Raw genomic sequence first — 18,544 nt, 5'->3', positions numbered from 1 at the left:
TCTTCAAGAAAAACATTATAATGGGTAATTCTAAATTCCACTGTAGCAAAACACAGCCTTTCAGTTTGAGGAATGGATCATTCATAAAACCAAGATGAAAGGATGTGATTTTATGCCCTGAATAGAATTACAGTCAAATTGGAAGGGGGAAGACAGGCAGATAAATTTTTATATATAATGACATATTTCTGTGACAGAAATATGCCCAGGGAAAAAGTAGAAACAAAAAGAGGAGAAAGTGTCAATACTATCTAAGCAAATTCAGGAAAGGTTTCACAAAGGAAATGAAAATTTAACTATGGCAATATTAGCAGGTGGCAAGCAAGAAGGGGTGAGGAGAACATGGAGGAGAGGGAAGGATACAGCATTTCCTGGCAGAAGACAATGAGAACAAGGGGAGGATGTTTGGACTAGCCAAGCTATGAAGTCATAGAGATCATTCTTCAAAAAAAAAATTTTTTTTAACATTTATTTATTTTTGAGAGAGAGAGTGTGTCTATGAATGGGGGAGGGACAGAGAGATAGAGGGAGACACAGAATCTGAAGCAAGCTCCAGGCTCTGAGCTTTCAGTGCAGAGGCCAACGTGGGGCTTGAACCCACAAACCATGAGATCATAACCTGAGCCAAAGTCAGATGCTTAACCAACTGAGCCACCCAGGTGCCCCATCAAGGAGATTGTTCTTATTGGAACTTCGAAACGTTCACCTTTTCTTCTTATTGTGGCTGTATTCATTTCTTACCTTAATTTGCACTGTTTTACTGGAAATTTTGTGAGATACAGCAGCTGGTGTGTAAATCATTGAAAAAATGGCCATTCCATTGTCAACCAGAGTCACATTATAGATATGCATACTCTCTGTGGTCTGTAAAACAACTTGTAGGTCACATAGCACAAAATACAATCATAAAACAAGATAAACAAGCACCATATTGGATCACATTTACCTGAAAATAAATTCCATAATCCCAGCATGTCCAAATGGTAAATCCTTGTATAAGAGAACATCCAGGAAGGCCATCTTGGTTCATATAAATACCATATAAACCTCCATGCGCTTCATTGTCAAACCACTTTTCCATGGGATTAGACTGACCTTGGAAGGAAATATGAAAACGGAGAATATTATAAGTCATGTCCTAGAGCTTTATGAACAGTACAGGTTAAAGTTAAATTTTTTAAAAATTAAATACAATAAAACCCTGGATTGCGATTAACTTGTTCTGCAAGTGTTCTGCAAGAGGAATAAACATTTCTAATAAACTTTAACTTGATAAATGAGTGATGTTTTGCAATATGAGTAGTACATGATGCCAAATGTCACGTGATTACGACTCAGCCCATGGTTCTTGAAATTTGCTTTGATATACAGGTGCTTTGGATTACAAGCATGTTTCTGGAATGAATTATGCTTGCAAACCAAGGTTTTACTATATATAATTCTTATGCAAATTTAAACATGATCAAATATTTTTATGGCTTGGCCATTTATGGCTTACTCTACTCAGTATTTAATCTTATTTAACTTGTCCCTTTACCAGTAGAATGATTGTATACTCATTTGCATAAGTTTGGTTTAGTTGCTAGCACACTGAATTTACTATATCTGACTAAACCAAACATGAATTTCATGAGAAAGTACATGAAGTTTGGATTCAAAGAAGGCTAATTTTGAAACACAAGTGATACCACATGCTGTTTATAAAATGCTTCCCCTACACACCTTTTTGTTGCTGGTTCCTTCTGGTCACCCCATTTTCAAGTTAAGTGTCATTTCCTTAGAAGGCTTTCTCTTGACTATCTGATTCAAAGTAGCACCTCAGTTTCTCCACATGGCAATTAAAATTATTTTATTATTACTTATTCATGAATTGTCCATCTCCTCTGTCCTATTAGAATGTAAGCTTCATGAGAGAACACACTGTGTCTGTCTACCTCATTGATCACCGTATTCCCAGAGTCTAGAGGGTAATGCAGAGATAGGTGCTCATTTAACTACCTGTTGAATTAATGTATGTATGACCTTGGAAACATTGTTTAACCTTTTAGAACCTCAGTGTCTTCATATATAAAAACTTTGGGGGCACCTGGGTGGCTCAGTCAGTTGAGTGTTCATATGACTCTTGATTTTGATTCAGGCCATGATCTCATGGTTTGTGAGATTAAGCCCCATGTCGGACTGTGAACCAATAGTGCAGAGCCTACTTGGGATTCTCTCTCTTTCTCTCTGCCTCTTCCTCTTTCTCCAAATAAATAAATAAACTTAAAAAATGTTTTAATGCCTGAGAGTAGTTTCAAACTGAAATTAAATAACCCACATAAAGTGCCTCAATAAATGGACGCTATACTCATTATTAATATATAAGATAATTATGGGGCACCTGGGTGGCTCTGTCGGTTGAGTGTCTGACTTTGGCTCAGGTCATGAGTTCACAGTTCATGGGTTTGAGCCCCACGCTGGGCTCTGTGCTGACAGCTCAGAGCCTGGACACTGTTTTGGATTCTGTGTCTCCCCCTCTCCCTGCCCCTCCCCTGCTTGTGCTCTATTTCTCTCTCAAAAATAAATAAACATTAAAAAAAATTTGTTTTAAATATATAGGATAATTGAGGTGGATATTTATGAAACTTTATTTATGTCCAAGTCAGATCAGCAACCTTAATAACTCCCTCCCAACCATGCATACATACATTGAAGGATTCCTTATATACAGCAGCATCACCTCCTGAACTTTACTTAGTACCAGTTCTCTTGTCCAAATCTCCTGGTGTTTGACTTCTTCCTATCTTCTATTGACTTTCCTTTCCTCCTAATGCTTTGGGATTGACATTTTACTTATCAACTGCCTGGATTCTGTTTTGTCTTCTCCATAAGAAGCTGTTCACATGTCTCTCCCTTGGTCCCACGCAGTGTTGCCCCTGGGACCCCAGTGTGGGTCAGGGTTCCCCTCCCCACCTCCTGGCCTCTCACTGTGGGCCTCTTGGTGCCAGCCTCCTACTTGCCTGGGAGGTGGACTGGATAGGTTGGTGTCCCATTCCATGAGCATAAACCCTCAATTCCTCAGTAATGTCTCCTATTTCAATTTCTCTAAATCCCAAACTTCCTTGTAAACACTCTCAATTATTTAGGAATATCACTAATTAAATATTCCTAAATATTTAATTAGCTGGTGAAACACACATATTAGTAAATGTTCATATTCACAGGTAGTATTTTGATTTAAAAAAATCCAGGACTACTTCAAACAAGTTGCAGAACTACATATTGTAAAATTTTAGTCAAAGAAAACCTTTAAGTTGTTGGGAATTAAAATATTTAATAAGAGCATATAATAAGGAATTTGTTGGAAGTTGTTTTATTCCTTCAAAATGTATTTTGCATAAGAATAATATTAGCTTAAGCCCAATGATTTTTGAATTTACAGAAAAAATACTGACTCAAACAATCTTAAAAACAACCATACTGAGATATAAAAACCAGATGTACAAGGGATATAAAGTCTTCAGAGAAAGTCCCATTTCCCCTAAGTTTCTCAAGAGGTGAACCCTGCAGTTCTAGTATTTATTTTATTTTGATCTGATAATTCATTTAACTAACTGAAAAACCAAAAGGTTATAAAAAATTATACAATAATAAGTCACCAGTCACCCTGATCTTACTCACCTTGTTTTTTTGTTTGTTTGTTTTTACACTTTGTGTCTCTTTAAACACAAATACCCTACATATTCATATTTTCTTTCCTTTCTTCCATAAAGCATATCACAAACAAAACCATATTGTATATATATTGTTCTGCAATCTCCATTTATCACTTAAGAATATCTTTGGGGATTTCTCTCTCCATATCAGTACATCAATATGTATCTTCTTCCTTCTTTTTGAGAGGTCCCTAGTGTTCCAATGTCTGGCTTTATAAAACTAGTCCACTGTTATTGTACACGAGGCAGGGCCCAGTTTCCTGCTAGCAGACAATGCTGTGATGAATCACATTGTTCATAAGTCATTTTCTAAGTGTTGTAGAGGCAAATGTTAGATTGCCAGAAGTGGAAATGTTGAGCCAAAGGCAAATGCTCCTATAATTTTGGCAGCTACTGCCCTGGTCCCCTTTATAGGAGTTGGTTATATTTGTCATTCAACCAGCAATGTGTAGATGTCCTAGCTTTCCTACAGCCTTGCCAAAAGAGTAGTTGTTTGGTTAATTTTGGACTTTTACTCATCTAATAGAAATGTATCCGAGAACTGTTTATGCCCTTTGACTTTTTCATGCTTGTAGGTTTAAACACAGGAAGAGTGAACATTAATTCCTCTAAAGAAGAAGCATGAAACAGTGTCATATCCCTAGAGATATGTATCTCTATGCTTGAAAGTGTTACTTTTGTGAAAGTAGTAGTGGGATGAGGCACTCACTGGTCCAACACCAGCCACATCAAGAATTGAAGTGACTGCTAGAGTTTTTCAATCATAAACATGGAAGAGTAATTATCCTTAAAAGTCTATTCCTTTTTTCTTTAGACCCAATGGTATCTTCAAATAATTTAGCTTGTTGACTTCTTTTAGTGTCCTGGAGGAGGAGATACTATATATTGAACTAACAAACAATAATTATTTCTTTCTAACCAATTTGAACACGGTATTTCCTAGTTTTAGTGGCTCTGTGCCAAAAGACTTACTTGAGCAAGGTTCACCATCAATACGGTATCCCACCCTTCCAAATCCAGCCACGACATTATTTTGTAAGACTGTATTGGTCCCTCTGTTTACCTAGCACAGTGATAAAGAAAATGCCATGGGTCAGGCTCTTATACAACTATACAAAGAGATCAAGTATCAACATATATAGGAAAACTAATTATGACTACTCTTTAGGAGGAAAAATGTGTTTCATTATTCACCCTGTCCAAATTTACATTATAAATGAAGTATTGAAATTACCTTAGGTTCTTGGTATAAAATCATCACTAGATACTATGCCTTAGATTTCATTAGAAAACTACATGAAAGATATTTTTTTTTTATTTCAGTCACAAAATCCACTGGGTATCACTCAATAATTATAAGCCAAGGGCCAAATTCAGTACTACAGCAAGGTTAGTAGGATTTTATCACTCTTTGGTTATATTATGTTACCAATTTAACTTATTAAGAAAAAAACAACTAAGGCAATTACAGTAGACCATAAGATTCAATAGAAGCACTCACTAGTTTAAATAAAATCTGCTATAATAAAAACTGGTTAGGCAGTCACTGAACAATTTTATTTTATGAGACCAAAGTGGCAAAAAATGAAATGCATATAGTACAGAAGATTTAGTTTTGGCCTCTGGTGTCAGTGAAACAGCCAAAACTTCAACTATTTAAAGTATATTAAGCACTTTTATTTTTAAATATTATGATAAGAGAACAGAGTCAAGTGAAATCCATAAAAGTAAAATTAGTGTCTTTTCTTTCAAAAGGTACAGAAAACTTTAAAGATTTAGAATTGCCATTGGATGACATTTTCACATCTATAAATAGATGAAAGAGAACATTATCATAAATGTATATGTTTCAGGATTTTAGGTTTTACTTTAAGGTAATTGTTAATAGTTGCACAAAAACAAAACTCAATCCTTACCCCATATTCCGAAGAGAGCTATTTTTAAAATTCCTTTTGGTTCCTATGGTATAGGTAAGTAAAATAAAAACAAGATGGAGCTTTATTTCCTCCAAACCCTTCCTCTGTACTTTCTATTTGCTTGCCTGCCTTCTCATCCTACCCCTAACAACCTACAGTGATTGAAGAAACTTTATGAGCAACAAGAAGGGTTCAGCTAAGAATACCGATTAGACTAAATAACTTTGCATAGAGAATCATTAGAGTTTTAGATGAGAAAGAGATTTTAAAGATTCTGTAGTCTATTACTCTAATTTTCCTTACGAAGAAGAAAACTAAATTCAAAGTAGTAATATCGACAGGGCACTCAGTCAATTAACAGCAGAGAGACCCTGTACCAGAACTTCAAAGTGATAACTAATGTTGGAGAAACAAGGAAATAAGAGAATATTTAAACCACTGGACATCAACACAAAGAAAAATCCAATGGCTGTGGGAGCTTTCCACATCTTTTAAGAAAGTTTATTCTCTCCTTTCTTTAGCTTATTTTATTAGTTCACCAATCTTTAAGGAAGAAATAGTTTTCAGTATTTTGAGAATTACAGTTTCTACAGAATTTATAATCTTCAGTGAAGAAATTACAAATTATAATTTTGTATACCTTTGTATAACTATAAATGTGATCACTCTACCTCAATTGCTGCATGCCAGAGAGTTGAACTTAAATCCTTTCTGTTTTGATAGGTTCCCGGCCAAACTGAAAGTGCCACCAAGTTTCCTCGAACTCTGTTGGCATCCCCCCATATTCTTATTCCTGCAAAAAATTAATAAAATCCCCTCAAATACGTAAAAATTTGCAATGAGTCCTATGGGGAATGTCTTTCATGTTTCCATGAAATTCATTTTCTAGGTTGAGCCTGACAAATCAACCTCCTAAATTCTAGAGTACACCTTTTGAACTCTACCTCTTTAATAGACTACCTGCATTAAAATCTTCTGGGGTGCCTATTAAATATGTGGGTTGACAGGCTCTGCCTCAGATTTTACCAAACACATCAATTTTATACACATTAATGAGTTTGTATTGTGCTTTATATTGATATTCAAGAAAGTATAACCCCCTAAAACCAAGTCCAATTTTTAAAAAATAGTAACCTTTATTTGTGAATAATCTTTTTGATTGATATGTGAGGAGTATTTTAAGAGTCATAGTAATTTAAACTATTGGTGATTAGATGATTCACACGATATCATGGTCTGGTAAATAATTCTAGAGTTGTACTGCTATGGCTATGATAGCCATAGCCACATGCAACTACTTCAATATAAAGTAAGTACAATTCAAGTTAAGTGCAATTAGGGGTGCCTGGGTGGCTCAGTCAGTTGAGCATGTGACTCTCGATTTTGGCTGGGATCGTGATCCCGGGATCATGGAGTGAGTTCCATGACAGGCTCCATGCCTGCTTGGAATTCTCCCTCTGCCCTCTCCCCGACTCGCACTCTCTCTCTCACTATAAAAAAAAATAAAAAGTACAATTAAAATTAAAAATCCAGTTATTCAATCACAGTAGCCACATTTTAAGTGCTCAGTAGCCACATGTGGTTTAGTAATTACCGTATTAGCATAGATATAGGCCATTTCCATGCTCACAAGAAGATCAATTAAACAGCATGGCTCTAGAGTCTTCAGATAAGATTGTCTCAGGAAGCATGTTATTTGGACAAAAATATTATCATACTACCTTCCCCCACTGTAAAGTGAATGATGTTGTCATCTATGTCCACTCCATCTGTTCCAAACACACCGATTGCTGGGGAAAAGCCATTATGAAAGGCACAGCCTCGAATATAAGATGAGCCATGATCTTGAATCTATGAAACATCAGGATTCAGTGAAAATTTTACAAATAAAATTAAATATATTTGAAGAAAAAATTTGAAGTAAGTGATTTTCAGGAAATAAATGCTCATAAATAAAATACTCAATTTACTTTCCATGAAAGAAGATGATTTCCCTGTATATCTTTTAATCCTGGAAATTTCCATGTCTTCAAATTATGATTAAGTAAAGCAAAAATGCATATTTAAATGTAGATAAAAATTCTGAAGTACTTTTCTATGCATTTATTTTCTATCATTACCTATAAAATGTTAAGGAACTAAAAAGTATTTTTCAGAATAATTTATTATATGATTAAGCAGGGACTTTTTTTAATTAAAAAAGGTGATGCTCTAGGCAGGGGGTTACAGTCAAACGTCTGTAGGAACCAGTCAATGAGTAGGACTGGGGCTGCAACCTCAAACCTGCAACATTATTTTTCATTTCCATAAGAAACATGTTCTCTCTCATTTTTTCTTCAATCACCAGCCTTCTAAGCACATCTATTTTGACAGAGGCTTGGATATGCACACATACTTTTCATTTGAGAAATATAAGCAAACCCCGCTATGTTTAATAGAAACTATTTGGAAGTATTTTTGGTCACTGCAATATAAAGTGGAGATATGAAATAATATCACAGATCTTTAATTCTTTCACCTTTGTGCTCCTTTTTTCTGTGTTTTCTTTCTGCCTTTTTTTTTTTTTACTGACTTTAAATGCGTGACGTGGGTAAATGAAATGCTATGAGTCTAAAAAAGTTGGTGCGAAATGTATCTAAGGAAGTTACATTAGATCATAGTTTTAGCAATTCTAAGATATGGCATTTTTAGTAAAGTTAAATGAAAATCAAATCAAAATCAAAATGTTTCATTTTGAATATACACAAAAATTCAAGTACAAACCTGTTCTAAGTTAAGAAATGTTACTGCATATCTTGGATCTGTGCTATCCCTGAAGCCTTCTTGACCACAGTGATAAAATTCCACATTGCTTATCCTTGCATTTCCTGGCAGGGTAGGGAAGAAAGAGTTACATTTTTTTTTCTTGAAATAATAAAATTTGTGTTTTTGTAAGCTATAAGAATTGTAATTTTCCAAATAACAAATTTGTTTTTAACTTTTTCATTGAAATTTCATTTGTTCTTCTTTGTTCCTTTAATCTAAATAAGGCAGTATTTCTGGAATTTTTTTCACTGCCCTCCACAAGGGCCTTTTTGGACTTTTTTCTAATAGCCTCCCCTCCCCATGAAATTTCAATACCTCAGATATACTATATATCTGTTAATATATGGTGGCTCTTTGGGGGCCACAAACCATTGCTCATGTAAGTTTTTTGGTCCTGTTAAGAGCCATTTTTCATCCCCTTGGTAGTGATATTGTCCCTTTTGAGAACGCATGACATAAAGCACAAGATATAATTTACCCAACAGTTCAATTTTGATGCTCTAAAGAGATTTTAAGGGCATTATCTTTACATAATCCCTTCCAGAATAAGCATTGTAAGTATCTGCTCATCAGTTTGTCATAAGTACCATTGAGGTGACAAGAGACAATTTCATAAATTAGTAATAATAGCAATAGCAATCCATGAGAGATTACTCTGCCAAGTGCTGCACTAAGGGCTTAAAAGACAATTTGTGGTTTAATTCAAATCCTATGAGTTAGGAAGTTTTATTATTCTTATATTCTATATAAGAAAATAGAGCCACAGAGAATCATGGCTCATAAGCAACAGTAGAGGATATTTCCTGTTTCAAAAACTGATATTTAATAAAATGCAGTGGAGAAGAGTTACTTTGTACTGCAAGGGAAAAGCCTGTCTCAAAACCCATGAGCCAGCAATTGGATGTACGATGAAGAACATAATCATAAGCTAGAGACAGAGAAGAAATGGTTACTACAGATCATCTGGGCCTATAAAAGCCATAGATGTGTATAACATCACAAAACAATTTATAGGAGCAAGGAAAAATTGTCATGAGTATTGGATCCATCATGGATTTGAAGTGAGGCAGGTGTGGATTAGTATCCATGGTCAGAGCAATTTCATCCCTCTAATAATCTATTTATCTGTCTTTAAAAGGGGACAATATTTATGCATAGCACTATGCGGATTAAATGAGATAATATATGTTAAATGTTTAGCACAGTGCCTGGAATATTGTGCCATGATCATCATTACTGTTACCATCAGTTAAGCTCCTGTTGACATATTATAGCCAACAGGTAGAAGCTATACTGGGATGACTTCTTGCTCAGTTTAAAAGCTTTCTGAAATTAGAACTGTTGCAAAACATAATAGGCAGAATTATGAACAAGTGAAGACCTGCTAAACATTTCAAGTCAAGAATAAATGAGTGAATCCTGGAACCCAGATTGTGGGATCAAAATATCAGTTTCCAAATAAAAGAATCAGCATTACTTGGAGGAATGACTTAGTCTCAGGCTCGGAAGAACAAAACAAAAGACATGTGTTTGTCACATCAGAAACTGAAGAAGCTAACGAAACCTAAATCAAAAGGACTTAGGCATCAACATGAAAATGTTTTGAAGGTCAGTAATGGGCCATTTTCATTTGTCAATGGCAACTGGGCATTTGTAATATCAGTAAGATTAACAATCACAATCCATATATGGATTAGAAAACACCAAATATGTTTAAATCCACAGAGCTCATAATGACACTAATAACAAACAAAAATTAAAGATGCTTTGTCACCTTTGGAGAATGGTTGGGCACCAACTTACTACTTCAGAACTAGGTAATAATAGGAAAGAATCAGGCATTTTTCCTACACTTCGTATATAAACTATTTCTCAGGGTAGTCAAATAGTTGTCTGGGGAAGCTTCTCTTTACAGAAATATTCTAGATTACAAATAAGAAGGGAGTGGTAGAATTAAAATATCACCACTTTAAACCTCAGTGATTTAACAGATCCAGGCAATGATCATTAATAGCTGCTAACTTCACAAAAGAAGCTTATCAGACACAAACGGAATAATCATACATTACATGTCTACTTAGTGGAAAAGTACACCGTCAACCATGAAGAATTCTTGCCTAAAAATTGGGTCTGAGTATGATCAATTTTTTAGCTCTAAACTACCTATGATAGAAAATACAAAGGATACAGGAACAAGTGAAGTTCTAGGGATGAATTACTAAATTCTAGACTGTTGGAAATACTACTGAACAGGTGATCTAGGTTCTTTTGTACATAAACTGCAAGAAGAGATACATGAATCAGAGATTTAAAATTCACAGGGGCACCTGGGTGGCTCAGTCGGTTAAGCGTCCGACTTCGGCTCAGGTCATGATCTCACGTCTGTGAGTTCGAGCCCCGCGTCGGACTCTGTGCTGACAGCTCAGACCCTGGAGCCTGTTTCAGATTCTGTGTCTCCCTCTCTCTCTGACCCTCCCCCATTCATACTCTGTCTCTCTCTCTGTCTCAAAAATAAATAAATGTTTAAAAAAATTATAAAATTCACAACCAATTGCAGCATGGTCTTATTTAGATCCTGATTTGAACAAAGGGAATGCAAGCAGAAGGAAGGAAGGAAGGAAGGAAAGAGAAAGAATAAATTGGGGGAGTCTGAATAATCATTTGATATAAGGAATTACATTAACATTTTAGCATCTGATACTTACAAACATTTTTATTTATTTTTATTTATTTATTTTTTAACGTTTATTTATTTTTGAGACAGAGAGAGACAGAGCATGAACGGGGGAGGGTCAGAGAGTGGGAGACACAGAATCCGAAACAGGCTCCAGGCTCTGAGCTGTCAGCACAGAGCCCGACGCGGGGCTCGAACTCACGGACCGCAAGATCATGACCTGAGCTGAAGTCGGCCGCTCAACCGACTGAGCCACCCAGGCGCCCCTCTTACAAACATTTTTAAAGTCTTTTAAAGTTACATGCTGAAATATTTTTAGATGAAATAATATGTGATTGCTTCATTTACAATACCCAAGATATGGGAACAACCTAAGTGTCCACCAATGGATGAATGGATAAAGAAGATGGGGCATATATGAACAATGGAACATTATTAAGCCATTTAAGAAAAGAGGAACTCTTACCATTTGCTACCATTTGCCACAACACAGACAGACCTTGAGGGTATTATGCTAAGTGGGGTAAGTCAGAGAAAGACAAATACTGTATGAAACTCATATGTGGAATCTAAAAAAGCCATATTCATAAAAACAGAGTAGAATGGTGGTTACCAGGAGCTGGGGTGGTAGTGGTGGGGAATTAGGAAGATGTTGTTTAAGGGTATAAACTTGCAGCCTGCGGCTAAATAAATTCTGGAGATCTAATGTACAACGTAGTGATTACAGTCAACAACACTGTATTGTAACTTCAGAATTGCTAAGGGACTAGATCTTTATTGCTCTCGCCACACAAAAGACATATTATGTGCATGAAAGAGATGTTAGCTGACACTACAATGGTAATCATATTGGGATATATAAATGTATCAACATAAATACAGTGTACACCTTAAACTTATACAATGTTATGTCAATTATATCTCAATAAAAAAATGTATGTGGTTGCTTCAAAATAACCCAGGGGCTTGAAGAGAGTGGGTGGTCGTATAGTTGAAACAAGAATGACCAAAGTTGACCATTGTGGTACCTAGTGATGGGTACACTGGGGTTCATTACACATTTCTCTATGTTTGAAAATTTTGTATATATTTGAAATTTTCCTTCAAACAAAATTAACAGATCTATTGTGCTTGTTATCAAATGATTTCTGTTTGGGTGAGAAGCTGGGCTGTTACCTAAGGTCATTATTAATTTAATAATTCTTATTGTCTATGAAGATAAAATAAGTAGAAAAATGTTAGGGATTTGGTTGTTGAGGGTAGCACCTGGGTTTACATAATCCCTCTCAAGGCTTCATTCTCCCATGTGTTAAAAACAAGACAACAGGCCCAAATTGGGAGTTGCTTATGCTCGGCCCCATGTCACCAAACTGAGACTGAACTTAATTACAGTTCCACTCCCAGAAATGGAATCTTAAACCAGTCAGTCAGGAATCACCTGATCAGCACTGGTTAGGTAATCTCCCTGATTAGCCCCTGACGTCCCCTAGAGGCAAGTAACCTGCTCCCTTCTGCCTGTAAAAGTATTTCATTTTGCACAGCTCTGTGGAGCTCCTTTTTATCCGCTAGATCAGACACTGCCTGATTCACAACCCATTGATTAAAGCCAGTAAGATCTTTAAAATGTACTCACTTGAATTTTTTAAACACGTGTGATCCTAAAAAGAAGTGACAATTGTTTAAGAAATGACTAAACATAGAAGAGACCATGTTATCTTTCAAATTTGTACCAACCTTTAAATGTCATCATATTTTCAGTGAATGAGCTGACCAGGACACGTGCACCAAAAGATTCCTTGAACCAACCTGGGTAATCTTCACCAAATATTTTGATGTTCCTACTCAGTATCCCAACATCAGCTGCTAACGTGTAGCTCTGACCTGTTCCAGGAACATGGTATCTTTCAGCTACAACAGAAAGGACAGCTAGATTATTACCAATGCTGAGAAATACCTGTGTTTATCAGTTCCTTTGTAATTCACAGGCCACATAAATTTCTAATATGCCAAAAGTCAACACAAATGTGTGAATTAATTAGATTTGCATGCTTAAACATACATAGATGGCAGACTGAAATTATGATAGTTTTAATTTTTTTCTTTCCAAGTTTTTATTTAAATTCCAGTTAACATATAGCATAATATTGGTTTCACGTGTGGAATTTGGTTATCCAACACTTACGTACAACACCCGGTGCTCATCCCAAGTGCCCTCCTTAATCTCTCTCACCTATTTAACCGATCCCCCCCCACACCTGCCCTCTCGTAACCATCAGCTTGTCCTCTATACTTAAGAGTCTGTTTCTTGCTTTTCCTGTCTTTCTTCCCCCCCCATATTCATTTGTTTTGTTTCTTAAATTCCACGTATGAGTAAAATCACATGGTATTTGTTTTTCTCACACTTACTTGTTTCACTTAGCTTAATACCCCCTAGCTCCATCCACGTTGTTGCAAATGGCAAGATTTCACTCTCCTTTATGGTTGAATAATACTTCACTGTGTATATATGTACGTATGTATATACATATATACCACATCTTCTTTATCCATTCATCAGTCAATGGATATTTGGGCTCTTTCCATAATTTGACTATTGTAGATAATGTTGCTAGAAACATCAGGGTACATGTATCCCTTTGAATTACTATTTTTGTATCCTTTGGGTCAATACCAGGTAGTGCAATTGCTAGATCATAGATGGTTCTATTTTTAACTTTCTGAGGAACCTCCATAGTGTTCTCCAGAGTTGTTGCAGCAATTTGCATTCCTACCAACAGTGCAAGAGAATTCCCCTTTCCCCACATTTTCTTCAACACCTATTATTTCCTGTATTGTTAATTTTAGCCATTCTGACTTGTGTGAGGTGATATCACACCAGTTGTAGTTTTGATTTGATGATGAGTGATGTTGAGCATCTTTTGATGTGTCTTTTAGCCATCTGGATGTCTTCTTTGGAAAAATGTCTTTTCATGTTTTCTGCCTATGCTTTAATTGGATTATTTGTTTTTTAGGTGTTGAGTTGTATAAATTCTTTATATATTTTGGATACTAACCCTTTATCAGATATGCCATTATTCCCCCATTGTGCAGGATGCCTTTTAGTTTTGTTGATTGTTTCCCTCACTGTGCAGAAGCTTTTTATTTTGATGAAGTCCCAATAGTTTATTTTTACTTTTGTTTTCCTTGCCTCAGGAGATATATCTAGTAAGAAGTTGCTACGGCCTATGTCAAAGCACTTACTGCCTGTGTTCTCCTCTAGGATTTTAATGGTTTACTGTCTCACATTCAGGTTTTTAATCCATTTTGAATTTGTTTTTGTATATGGTATAAGAAAGAGGTCCTCTTTCATTCTTTTGCATGGTGCTTCCAGTTTTCCTAACATAATTTGTTGAAGAGACTTTTTCCCGTTGGATATTCTTTCCCGCTTTGTTGAAGATTAGTTGACCACAGAGTTATGGGTTCATTTCTGGATTTTCTATTCTATTCCATTAATCTATGTGTCTGTATGTGTGCCAATACCATACTGTCTTAATAATTATAGCTTTGTAATATAGCTTGAAGTCCAGAATTATGATGCATCTGGCATTACTTTTCTTTTCCAAGACTGCTTTGCCTATTCAGGGTCTTTTGTGGTTCCATACAAATTTTGGGATTGTTTATTTTAGCTTTGTGAAAAATGCTGGTGGTATTTTGATAGGGATTGGATTAAAAGTATAGATTGCTTTGGGTAATATAGACATTTTAACAATATTTGCTATTCCATTGCACAAGCATGGACTGTTTTTCCATTTCTTTGTGTCTTCTTCAATTTCTTTCATCAGTGTTTTATACTTCAGAGTACAGATCTTCACCCCTTTAGTTATGTTTATTCTTAGGTATCTTATGGTTTTTGGTGCAATTGTAAATGGAACTGATTCCTTGATTTCTCTTTCTGCTGCTTCATTATTGGCGTATAGAAATGCAAAAGATTTCTGTATGTTGACTTTTGCATCTATCTTCATCAGGGATATTAGCCTGTAGTTCTCTTTTTTAGTGGAGTCTTGGTCTGGTTTTGGGATCAGGGTAAAGCTGGCCTTGTAGAATGAGTTTGTAAGTTTTCCTTCTATTTCTGTTTCCTTGGAATAGTTTGAGAAGAATAGTTATTAACTCGCTAAATGTTTGGCAGAGTTAAACTATAAAGCCATCTGGCTCAGGATGGGAGATTTATTTATTGGGAGATTTTTCACTACTGATTCAACTACTTTGCTAGTTATCAGTTTGTTCAAGCTTTCTATTTCTTCCTGTTTCAGTTTTGGTAGTACATATGTTTTTAATAATTTATCCATTTCTTCTAGGTTGTCCAATTTGTTGGCATATAATTTTCCATAATATTCTCTTACAGTTGTTTGTATTTCTGTAGTACTGGTTGTTAATTTATCCTCTCATTTGTGATTTTATATATTTGGGCCCTTTCCTCTTTTCCTTTTGATATGTCTGGTTAGGGGTTATCAATTTTATCAATTTTTTCAAAGAACCAGCTCCTGGCTTCATTGATCTGGTCTATTTTTTTAGTTTCTGTATCATTTATATCTGCTTTAATCTCAATTATTTTCCTTCTGTTGGATTTTGGCTTCAATTGTTCTTTTTCTAGCTCCTTTTAGTACGAGGTTAGGTTATTTATTGGAGATTTTTCTTGCTTCTTAAAGTAGGCCTGTATTGCTATATACTTCCATCTAATGACTGCTTTTGTTGCATCCCAAGGGTTTTGGACCATCGTGTTTTCATTTTCATTTGTTTCCATGTATTTTTAATATCTTTTTTAATTTCTGTATTGATCCATTCATTTTTACCAGGATGTTCTTTAACCTCCATATATTTTTGGTCTTTCCAAAGTTTTTCTTGTGGTTGACTTCAAGTTTCATAGCATTGTGATCTGAAAATATACATGGTATGATTTCAATCTTTTTGTACTTATTGAGGCCTGATTGGTGACCCAGTATATGGTCTATTCTGGAGTTCCATGTGCACCTGAAAAGAATGTGCATTCTGCTATTTTAGGATGAAATGTTCTGAATATATCTGTTAAGTCCATCTGGTCCAGTGTGTCATTCAAAGCTATTGTTTCCTTGTTGACTTTCTGCTTAGATGATCTGTTCATTGTTGTAAGTGGGGTGTTAAAGCCCCTACTATTACTGTATTATTATCAATTAGTTCTTTATGTTTGTTCTTGTTTTATATATTTGGGTTCTTTCATGTTGGGGGCACAAATACTTACAATTATTAGATCTCGTTGGAGTGTTCCCTTTATTATGATATAGTGCTCTTCTTCATCTCTTGTTACAGTCTTTGTTTTTAAATCTAGTTTGTCTGATATAAGTATTGCTACTCTGCCTTTCTTTTGACATCCATTTGTGTGATAAATGTTTCTCCATCCCCTCACTTTCAATCTGCAAGTGTCTTTAGTTCTAAAATGAGACTCTTGTAGGCAGCATATAAATGGGTCTTTTTTTTTTAATTCATTCTGACACCCTATGTCTTTTGATTTGACTGTTTAATCCATTTACCTTCAGAGTAATTATTGATAGGTATGTATTCAGTGTCATTTTATTACTTGTTTTGTTTTGTTTCTGGAGATTTCTCTGTTCCTTTCTTGTCTTTGTCACTTTTGGTCTTTCCTTTCCACATAGAGTCCCTTTTACTATTTCTTGGAGGGCTAGTTTAATGGTCATAAAGTTCTTTAGATTTTGTTAGTCTGGGAAACTCTTTGTGTCTTTTTCTATTCTGAATGAAAGCCTTGCTGTCATAGAGTATTCTTGGCTGCAGATTTTTCCCATTCAGCATGTTGAATATATTATGCCACTCCCTTTTGGCCTGCCAGGTTTCTGTTGAGAGATCTGCAGCTAGCCTTATGAACTCTCCCTTGTAAGTTAGGGACCACTTTTGTCTTACTGCTCTTAGAATTTTTTCCTTTATCACTATATTTTGCAAATATAATTACAATATGTCTTGGTGTTGGCCTGCTTTGTTGATTTTGATGGGAATTCTCTGTGCCTCCTGGATCTGGATATCTGTTTCCTTCTCCAGATTAGGGAAATTTTCTATTATTTCCCCAAATAAATTTTCTTCCTTCTTTTCTCTCTCTTCTTTATCTGGGACTTCTATAATATAAATGTTGTTACATTTGATGGGAGTCACTGAGTTCCCTAAATCTATTCTTGTGATCCATAGTTCTTTCTCTCTTTTGTTCAGCTTTATTTTCCATTATTCTAGCTTCTATATCACTTATTCATTCCTCTTCTCCTTCTATTCTTGTGTTCATTGCTTCCAGTCAGTTGCAAATTTCAGTTATTGCATGTTTCATTTCAATTTTTTTTTAACTATTTTATATCTGTGGTAAGTCCCTTCCTGACATCTTCCATTCTTTTCCTGATCCCAGTGAGTATCCTTATGATTGTTGCTTTAAATTCTCCATCAGATATGTTATTTATATCAGTTTCACTTAGATCTCTGGATGTGACCTTATCTTTTTCTTTCATGTGGGATGAATTCCTCCATCTTGGCATTTTGTCTAAATTTCTGTCTTCTTCTTTGTGTTAGAAAAGTCTGTTATGTGTCCTGCTTCTTAGATGGTTTTATGAGGAAAAGATCATGTCTCTAGTGTCTGCTGGATGTACACTGCTATAGTGTTTTGGCTGCTATCCTTCAGGCTAGTTGTCTGCAGAGGCTCTCCTTGCCTGCAGTGGGCAGTGTTTGGTACTTGGCCATAGTGTGCCGGGTTTTAAGTAGGTTTGCTCTGGTCTGCCTGTTAAGTGAGACCTGATGCTACTTCCACTAGAACTGAAGCCCTGCAGAAGTCTCTGGTCAGGAGACATAGTATGGGCAGGAATTTCTGCTGGTCTTTTAAGGAAGGGGCCCACCATGCTGGGATTGGGGCACACTTGACTGAGAAGGGCCATACTGGTAGAGCACAGCAGTGTGGGAGCTGGTGTAAGTAGACTAGGCAACCAGTGTTGGTGCTGTGCTGTTTACTGAAGGTGGTTCTGTGTTTATGCTGAGGGACAGGGGTGGGAAATGGTGCTAGGCAGCTCCTTTGTCCCCAGAGAGGAGTCTCCAGGCACAATCCCTCTCAGGGAAGCACTCCCAAAACAGCAAATAATCTCCCTGCTGTATGTCCCAGACATTTTTCAGATTGTTGTTTCCACACTGTCTGTCCCCCACCCCCACCCCCCAGTTGTCTGCCTGCCTTCACTTCAGGAGCAGGGTAGTGCCCTCAGGGCTCTATCCCAGGCAAGCCTGCTGACTTTTAAAACTCCAGGCTTTAGGAACATGGTGTGATGGGGACCTGCACTGGTCTTCTGAGGGAGAGGCCCACCGCCCTGTGACTGAGGCTGGCTTGACCAAGAAGGGCAGTCCCGCCAGAGCACAGGGGTGTGGGACTCGGAAGAGGCAGGCCAGGCAGCCAGTGTCAGAGACCA

General features: G+C 36.2%; 1 protein-coding gene across 4 annotated transcripts in view; it reads right to left on the bottom strand.

The window, feature by feature from the left end:
* PKHD1L1 (PKHD1 like 1) overlaps nucleotides 1-18,544 on the bottom strand; it is a 159,335-nt gene that overhangs the window by 29,321 nt on the left and 111,470 nt on the right. For all 4 annotated transcript variants that reach the window (XM_078441749.2, XM_078441751.2, XM_078441750.2 and 1 more), the window contains exons 59-65: nucleotides 12,825-12,998; nucleotides 8,375-8,478; nucleotides 7,333-7,462; nucleotides 6,283-6,404; nucleotides 4,668-4,758; nucleotides 947-1,095; nucleotides 742-864 (exon numbers count right to left, since the gene is read on the bottom strand). In XM_078441749.2, coding sequence (XP_078297875.2) covers nucleotides 742-864; nucleotides 947-1,095; nucleotides 4,668-4,758; nucleotides 6,283-6,404; nucleotides 7,333-7,462; nucleotides 8,375-8,478; nucleotides 12,825-12,998 — 893 coding nt within the window. The remainder of the gene's footprint in view (nucleotides 1-741; nucleotides 865-946; nucleotides 1,096-4,667; nucleotides 4,759-6,282; nucleotides 6,405-7,332; nucleotides 7,463-8,374; nucleotides 8,479-12,824; nucleotides 12,999-18,544) is intronic.

The sequence above is a fragment of the Panthera onca genome, chromosome F2 (assembly GCF_046562875.1).
Source record: "Panthera onca isolate mPanOnc1 chromosome F2, mPanOnc1 haplotype 2, whole genome shotgun sequence".
Lineage (NCBI taxonomy): Eukaryota > Metazoa > Chordata > Mammalia > Carnivora > Felidae > Panthera > Panthera onca.
This window is presented reverse-complemented; position numbering and strand designations above follow the sequence as displayed.